This window comes from Arvicola amphibius, chromosome 11, assembly GCF_903992535.2.
Source record: "Arvicola amphibius chromosome 11, mArvAmp1.2, whole genome shotgun sequence".
NCBI classification, from domain to species: Eukaryota; Metazoa; Chordata; class Mammalia; order Rodentia; family Cricetidae; genus Arvicola; species Arvicola amphibius.
In genome coordinates this window covers 26,839,598-26,848,690 of record NC_052057.2, presented here as the reverse complement: position 1 = coordinate 26,848,690, position 9,093 = coordinate 26,839,598, and the positions used below count along the sequence as shown (strand labels likewise).

Sequence of the window (9,093 nt, the reverse complement as noted above, 5' to 3'; positions counted from 1 at the left end):
TTCTTTTTCAGAACTTTGATCCCTGTGTCCTTTCCTAGTGTATATTTGGGGGAAGCAATGAAGTATGAGCATAGCATTCTCAGCATATTAGGGCTCACTGGACCCCCAGAGTTGGAGGAGGCAGATGAAGATAAAACTTGTTTTGAAAAGAACATGAGCTAATAGCTAATTCTAGTTTGGCAGATGTCTTTTTAAACATCCATTTAAACCATGCTTAAATGCTAAAAACCTTACTTGTGACCTAGGCCAAGGGCGATTTGCGTTAGCAGCTGGAACACAAGTTTTGGCCCTGTTTTTTCCATAAAAAACATCTTACTTGACTGATGTGTCCAAGGAAGGTAGTAAAGAACAAGAGTTAAAATAAGAAAAAAAAACCCATTAGATACATAAGTCCATAGATCAAATTCAGGGCCCAAAGAAAGATGGGCCCTGTATACATGTAAGTTTTTATTAAACAAACATCCCCCAATTGACTATTTTTTTTTTAAGTCTAGGTGACAGGCTTCTCTAATGTTGCTTTTCGATCAAATGCAAGTACAGACTGGCCTCTGGTCTCCCATTCAAGACAATCTTCCTGAGTGCTGTGCTTACTATGGTCTTGAAGTCCTTCTGTCTTCCAGTACCAGTATTGGGATTCCACGTCTGCAGCACTACCCGCAGCTGGAGGAGGTCCTATAACCATAGTAATGGGGAAGGACGGAAGGTCCTCAGCTGCTGTGTCAGATAGCCGTGGGTGTAACTCCCTGGAAGCACACGAGGCAGGCAAAGCCTGGCTCCAGATCAGTTTCTACTGGTCAAGTAGCCATGTTTGGAGTCCGCAGTTTATTACTAGGTCCAGGCTATGTCATTGACTGTGTGGTCAGACTGTAGGTGCATTTTAACTTAGAAATGAATCAGATCAATGTTATAATCAGGCCAGTATTAATCGAACCTTAAAAACCGTTGTTTGGGCCTGGAGAGAAGACTGAGCAGCTATGAGACTCGCTGTTGTTCCAGAGGATCTAGGTGGGTGGCCTACAGCTACTCTCACTCCAGCTCCAGGGTATCTGACACCCTCTTCTGACCTCTGTGGGTACCAGTATCCACACACTTGCATGTGTGGCACACGCACACAAACAGTAAAAAAATGTTAAGACTCGGATGGGGTATTATGTCTGTAATCTCAGCATTTGGGAAGCAAAGAGGGAGGAAGTGAGTTCAGGATAAGCCAGGGCTACTTAGCAAGACAAAACAAGCAGTTGCTATTCAGTGGGAAAGGGATCAACAATAGTAGATGGAGACAGGAGACAGTAAGGGTATGTATGTGTGTGAATGAGATAGAAATATATTATGCACATATATGAAACATAATGAAAACAATTATTGTGTATGATTAACATGCTAATAAAACATTATAATTAAAAAATACGTGTACAATTTAAAAAACAAAAGTCAGTATCTAGTGCTGTGGGTGTGGCTAGCTCAGCGGTAGATGTGCTTGTGCATGAGGCGCTGGGCTAGAGCTCCGACAGGACACACTCACAGAGAAACTATTCATATGTGTCTTTGTATGTGCTGAATTTTCTTTATATGTATGGGCGTTTTGCCTGCATGTATGAATGTGCACCCTGTGCTCACCTGGTGCCTTCGGAGGGGCTGGGAGCTCTACCCAGATCCTCTGCAAGAGCAACAGGGCTCCTATTCGAGGAACCATCTCTCCAGCCCCATAACTTCATTTATTATTTAGTGTGCCAACATGGAGGGCAGGGCACAACTCTGCAGAGCCATTTTTCTTTTTCCATCTTTATGTGAGCTCAGGGATCAAACTCCCGTTACTAGGCTTGTAAAGAGCCTTTACTCCCCACGCCACCTCACCAACCTAATCTTCCTGAATCTTTAGAAAGATTACAGTTCCCTGTCTCAAAAAACCAAAAAAAAAAAAAAAAAAAAAAAAAAAAAAGATTACAGTATTCAGAGACCCTAGAGTTCGATTGCTATGATCCCTCTCTCTTTTTGGTTTTTCAAGACGGGGTTTCTCTGTGTAGCCCCGGATGTCCTGGAACTCACTCGGTAGAGCAGGGAAGTTAAAGGCTAATAATTTGAAAACTACAACGTATCTGTTAAAAAAAAAAGACGAAAAAAGCCAAACTCTCACACATCTTTATGATTCACGATGCACAGATACTACAAGGTCTGCACGAGATAATCACGGGTAAATGGCTCTTGTGACTCAATGGCATGTCACTTTGTAAAGGTTTTATTGTCAACCGTTAGTGAAATGTCTGCACGTAGAAGGGATCCTCTTCACTCTCAGGCCTGATCTCGTTCAGTGAAGTTTGGCCTCTAAGGATCTCTGGCAACAGGCAGTTGAGTTCAACAGTTATAACCCTAGGCACGAACTAGAAGCCAACTCGAGGAGTTTCGTCCCTCAGCTCCTCTACATCAAGGTGACAGCCCGCTCCTCAACCCTGCCTTGACTTCAGCAATGAAATAAACACGTAACACTTCAACCTTCAGAGGCTCCTTCGGCGGTACAAACAGGCCACTTCGGATCTGGCTAACGACCTTTCTTGGCTATCTTAACTACAGTCAACAAAATCACAGATACCCTAGCTAGGCAAGCCCATTTCGTAGGTCGAGCTCTCGGACGCTTTTCAAAGACGATTAAGCCCTCACCTCTTCGGATCGGTTCTCAAGTCCCCACCTCTGAGGCGAAAGGTTTTCTCATCTCACCCTTCGCCTCTGCTCACAATTTAGGCACTTGGGCCTTAACCGACTACAAATCTTCTTAAAACAACTCCACCGGCATTTTGGCACTCGAGGCTCAAGCTATGATTACAGCACCTGGGCGCGTCCACCCCAATGAGTGAAAGAAAGGCCGGTCTAGCGAGAAGGGGCAGAAAGGCTGTCGGCGGCGGAAGCGCCGTTGGCGGCCCTCCCAGACGCTCCGCACTGGCAGGACCGGCAGAGCCAAGCCAGGATCAGCGGTTCCGCAGGCCGACCCGGCCTCCGCCTTCCCGGCAGGCGCCGGTGCAGCGAGGGTGGGGAGAGCGGGTCACCGCGCCTGCGCGCTGGGAGGTGTGACCCGGGTGGGAAAGCCCTCGGCGTCCGCCATTTTGGCTGCCTCTGTCGGTCTTTTCAGTTACCACGTGAACCGCCGACGGAGACCCGTGAGGGGGGAGGTGGCGGCAGCGCTAAGTGAGAAAGGGGAAAGAGGGGGGAAAAAAAAGGAAGAGAAAGGGGTGTCAGGACAGGGCGGCGCGGCGACACCCGAGGCCTAGTGGCGGCGGAGCGGAGGATTCAAGGCTGAAGCGAGCTTGGGAACGGCAGCGGCGGCGGGCGGACAAACGGACTGACCGAGCCGGGCGGTGGCGGGAGCCGCGGGAGGAGCCGGAACCATGCCGGCCGTGAGCCTCCCGCCCAAGGAGAACGCGCTCTTCAAGCGGATCTTGGTGAGTCCGAGGCGGCGGGCGGGCGGCGGGGAGCGGCTCGCTGGGAGCCGGGCCTGTCACTCCCAAGCCCGGGACGGGCGGGCGGGCGGGCACCGGGCCACCCCGCGGGGGACCCCGCCTCGGCCGTGCTGCCCGGCGGAGCGCGCTCCCTCGTCTCGCCCCGGTGGCGCCCATCTCGGTCCGCGCGGCCGCGGACCGCGGGCTTCGGAGGCCTCGGTTCCGGGCTAGGCCCCGACGCCCCGGCTTCCTCGCGGCCGCCTTTTCCCCTCCTCGAGCGAAGGGAGGAGCAGCCTGGCCTTGAGCGGGGCCAGCGGGCCGCACGGGCTTGCGAGTTGCGGCCCGCTCGGGCCAGGGATCCTGCTGGCTGCTCGGGGTGGCACCCGTCGGGAGGAACAGGTGGTGTGGTTGAGGCACGACTCATTCATTCCTTGAACGCGCTTCTCCCTCCGCGCCCGTCCCTCCCTCTTCCTCCCCACCTGGGATTCACCTGTCCCCGCCCGGCCGGGGTCACTGTATGACTCGAGCGGTGGCGGGTGGGGTGGGGATGGAAAAACGAAGGGACCTTTGCAGTCTGCCGCCTCCGTGTAATCGCTTGTGCACTTGGCCCTGCATCCCCTGGGCCTCTTTTGGGGGGAGTGGGGGGAATAAAAACATTTCTTAGTTTGAGAGCAGAGCTGTCCCACCCCGCCACCCTTCTCCGGAGGAGGTGGAACTCATATCTAGGGGGCGGTCCGGTTGGAAGTTCTCGTACAGATTTTACACTGAAGTTTTAAAAACACCGATGCGAAACTTAGCAGAAGGCAATCTCCGAGTCTTCTGAGGTGGCTCTTGTCGACGCTAGCTGTGTTTTGGATGTGTGCAGTTTGCATAAAAAATACATGCATTGTTAATTTCCAGGAGCACTGGATTGAGCCAGTTTACTTTGTAAACTGTGCCCTGAAGTCTTGGAGCTGTCATTAATACATTGTAGCACTTTCTATTGCCGTGGTAGTTTGGTGCTTAATGTGTGGGTCGCTTCTTTTGCACAAACATTTTCTTAGGAAGAAATGAAGTGCGTTGGCCAAATTTAGTACTTGAGTGGCGGTGGTGGCGCAGGCCTTTAATCCCAGCACTCGGGAGGCAGAAGCAGGCGGATCTCTGTGAGTTCGAGGCCAGCCTGGTCTGCACAGAGAACCCCTGTCTCGAAAAAACGGAGAGAGGGAGAGACTAACTTGAATTTTAGAGCGTGTGTTAGTGTTAGCCTTTTAGCTTGCAATTATAATTCACTTGCTTGACAAAGAAATATGGAGATTTAGGTTTTTTTTCTTCCCTTTCTGTGTAACTCAGCGCTTGAGAGCACTTGGACTGCCCTTCCAGAGGTCTTGAGTTTAATTCCCAGCAACAACATGGTGGCTCACAACCATCTATAGTGGAATCTGATGCCCTTTTCTGCCGTGCATGGAAATAGAGCACTCATATACATAAAATACATAATTGTAAATAACCATTTATGTCGAGGTAACTGATATTGCAGAAATATCCATTATAGATAACCAATTCATATTGAAGTAAAATATTAATGGCATTGTTTTCAGACCGTTTGAAGTGAGATTGTAGCATAGTTTTTTTCCCCTGTGTTCTGAGACATTTCTCTCCGTCTGAAAACACACACACACACACACACACAGACACACACACACACACACAGAGACTTGGCAGTAAGTGTTTTTACTCACTGTGCCATCTCATCAGCTGAAGTCTAGAATAGGTGCTATTATTATTTCTGTGCCGGTTATCTAGCCCAGGACTTTGTACATGGGAAGCAGGCGAGCCGTGGTGCCTCTCTCTCTCTCTCTCTCTCTCTCTCTCTCTCTCTCTCTCTCTCTCTCTCTCTCTCTCTCTCTCTCTCTCTAATCTATCTGTTGTTTTTCGAGACAGGGTTTCTCTGTAGCTTTGGGGAACTCACTCTGTAGACCAGGCTGACCTTGAATTTAACAGCGACCCGCCTGCCTCTGCCTCCCGAGTTCTGGGATTAAAGGCGTGCGCCACCAGGCCTGGCTACATTCAATTATTTTAAGACTAATTGATGTGTAGGTAGAACTGTAGCATAGTCTTCTTGCAACGCTTACCCACCCACCCACCCCCTTGTCCCTTTATTTTTCCTTATTTTTATTATGCTGGAGGTTGGAGCCAGGGGTTGGGTTGTCTCCCAACTGCTTCTCCCTCTGTTTATACTGACTAGGGGGAAAATATGGAGAGCACCAAAAATACACTTAAGTCTTTTACCTATATTTAACATATCACCAAGATTACTTTTTCTTTGCATACATATGAAACAAAAGAAAACTATACTTAATGCATCACTCCTTAGACATAAAGATGTTGCCTTGTATGGTTGTAATGCCATTAATAAGTTTTTTTTCTAATATTCAAGTTTTCCAACTGTTAGTGACACCTTTTTATTGTTTGTTTGTTTGTTTTTCTTTTGAGTCTTAATCTGTAGTTCAGGCAGGCCTCCATTTCTTCCGTACTTGGGCAGCAGGTGTGAGCCACCATGCTGATGGAATCAACTGTGTGGCTGTGTATATTCATGTTTTGGGGTTGATTCCCAGGTGTTGTTGCACATGCTAGGCAGATGCTATCACCGAGTAGTATATATCTCCTCTTCTAAAAATTATTTTTATTTTGAGAGAGCCATAAATTCACATGTAATTCTTTGTATATTTTACTTGCTTTTCCAAATATTAATATCTTATAAAATCTTATAGCTGATTGTAACATTGATAATGTCTACCAATTTTATTCACATTTCCCAAGTTAACTTGTAGTTATGTGTATTTAGTTTTATGCAGTGTTATTACAAGTGTAGGTTCTTCTCTATGTCCAAGATATGAGAGTTCTTTGTCAACACAAAGGAGCCTTGGGTTGCCCTTTTAGAACCACATCCACCTATATCCTTTCCATCCTCTCTCTTCCCACCCACTGTCTAGCAACCGTGACTAGTGTGTCTCCTATTTGAGTAATTTTTAAAGAGTATTTATTTACTAAAGAGAATCATAAAGTATATAACTTACAGATTGGCATTTTTTTAGTGCAGCAGAATTTCCTTCTTGGGTTATCTAAGTTTTCACTTGTATCAGTTGTCCTATTTTATTGCAAAGTAATATTCTGCAATATAGACTTAGTAGAATATGTTTAAGAATTTATAGAATTATGGTTCTTGGTTGTGATGGTGGGACAAAAAAAAACCCTTTAATTTCATTGCTAAAACCACAGTACAAAAATTTATTATTTTACAGCATTTTATTAATCGTGTGTCTGTGAATGTGTGTGCATGCCTCATGTCAACACATATATGTATAGGGCAGAGAACAGTTTTCTGGAATTGTGTGTGTGTGTGTGTGTGTGTGTGAGAGAGAGAGAGAGAGAGAGAGAGAGAGAGAGAGAGAGAGAGAGGAGAGAGTGTTTTGTTTTAGTTTTGGTTTTTTTTTTTAATATTTATTTATTATGTATACAATATTCTGACTGCATGTGTGCCTGAGGGCCAGAAGAGGGTGCCAGACCTCATTACAGATGGTTGTGAGCCACCATGTGGTTGCTGGGAATTGAACTCAGGACCTTTGGAAGAGCAGGCAATGCTCTTAACCACTGAGCCAGCTCTCCAGCCCTTGGTTTTGGTTTTTTAAGACAGGGTTTCTCTGTGTAACTGCCCCTACCCCGGTTGTCCTGGAAGTCATTCTGTAGACCATGCTGGCCTCCAACTCACAGAGAGACTTGTCTTTGCCTCCTGAATGCTGGGACTCTGTTTCAACTTTTATAGTGTCAACTCTTCTTTTTTTTTTTTCCTGAGACAGGGTAGGGTGAGGGTGGGATGAGGTCTCTCACATAGTTCTGAGTGTCCTGGACCTCACTGTATAGACCAGACTAACCTCAAATTTTCAGAGCTCTGCCTGTCTCTGCCTTCTGAGTTCTGTGATTAAAGGCGTTCACCATAGTGCTGGGAATTTTAAGCGTCTCTCCCCCACTTTTTCTTGTCAGGTAAAGGGAAAGTAGGGTGTTGTCTAGTGCTAGAATCAAGTTTTGGTAGGGTTGGTGACAGCAGCACTCCTTTCGTTGTGTGTTCCCTACTTAGTAACTGATACAGTACCAGTTCATACTAAACAGGGACTTTCACCCTCAATTTCAGAATGATGAAATGTTTCTGGCTCAGTATTTTAATGGAAAGTGGTCTAAGTATCATTTTGCACAATTTCATACTTTCTACAGTGGGTTTTCCTGGCTTAGTGTAGTTTGTTTGATACCTGCAATAACATCTGTTGCAAATCTGCCCTCCCTTTCTCCCCAGTGCTGTGTTGTGACTAGGCCTGGTTATAACCTGATAAAAGCATCTGCAGAGAATCTCTTGTCTCCAGTTCATCTAGAGAAAAAGGATAACATTTGGTGTTAGAGTCTATGTATATTGTATTATGTGAGATTGTGCTTGGTTACTTGCTAGTCCTTTTAAAGTTTCACATCATTTTAATATATTTTAAAAAATGAAGTTGTTAGAAAATTGTGGCCTCTGCATATTTTTCATGCTGTTCATCTAGATGAGTGGTTCTTAATCTTCCTAATGCTCCGACCTTTTATTGCAATTCATGTTGTGGTGATCCTCAACCATAAAATTATTTTCATTGCTACTTCATAACTGTAATTTTGTCGCTGTTATTCATTGTAATGTAAATATCTGTTTTTTCTGATAGTTTTATGCAACCAATGTGAACAAAGTCATTCAACCTCCAAAGGGGTCGTGACCCACAGGTTGAGAAACACTGATAGAGAAGTTTGCGAATTGTCCTAAAGCTTTTCATCACTCTCTTGGTTTTTTTGAGACAGGTTTTCTCTTTGTAGCTTGTCCTGGAACTCACTCTGTAGATCAGACTGGCCTCAAACCCACAAAACAGCCTGCCTCTGTCTCCAGAGTGCTAGAATTAAAGGTGTGTGGCACCAATGCCCAGCTTTACATCACTTTCTTGGGATCTAGGTTTATGGTAAGAAAGATGTGGCCAACACCCACACCTTTCAGATTTCAGCCCACTGGAAAAGTGAAACCTCCTTCATGCCTAAATAAAATCACAAGCTGGTTGTTGCTACTGCTGCATCCTTCTCTTTTACTCTTTAGATGTTAATGTGAGTCATAAGAAATAAAATCCAAAGTGGGAATACGTACCACTGTTAATAAATGTTGTTTTGGGGTTGGAGAGACAACTCAGCGGTTAAGAGTTCTGACTGCTCTTCCAGAGGACCTAGGTTCAATTCCCATCACCCACATGGCAGCTCATGCCTATGCTTCAGTTTCAGGGGATCCAACACCCTCACACAGATACATACATGAAGACAAAATACCAGTGTACATAAAATACAAATAAGTTATAAATGTTGTTTTGAACTTTAATTTGAGTGATTTGTTTTAAGTTCCAAGGGCAGAATATTTCTTAGAAAAGGGTTAGTAGGAACCGGACAGTGGTGGTGCAAGACTTTAATCCCAGCACTGGGAGCCCTCTGTGAGTTCAAGGTCAGCCTGGTCACAGAGTGAGTTCCAGGTGAGGCTCCAAAGCTATAGAGAAACCCTGCCTCGGGATGGGGAGGAATTGTGGGTTAGAGAGATGGCTCAGTTGTTGAAAACTAGACTCACAACCAAAAA

At 45.8% G+C, this 9,093-nt stretch overlaps 1 protein-coding gene across 1 annotated transcript in view; it reads left to right on the top strand.

The window, feature by feature from the left end:
- Window positions 1–3,080: 3,080 nt before the first annotated feature.
- Naa15 (N-alpha-acetyltransferase 15, NatA auxiliary subunit) overlaps window positions 3,081–9,093 on the top strand; it is a 67,644-nt gene continuing 61,631 nt past the window's right edge. Inside the window, exon 1 of the mRNA XM_038347493.2 lies at window positions 3,081–3,431. Within this exon, the coding sequence (XP_038203421.1) occupies window positions 3,378–3,431 (54 nt within the window). The 5' untranslated portion in view covers window positions 3,081–3,377. The remainder of the gene's footprint in view (window positions 3,432–9,093) is intronic.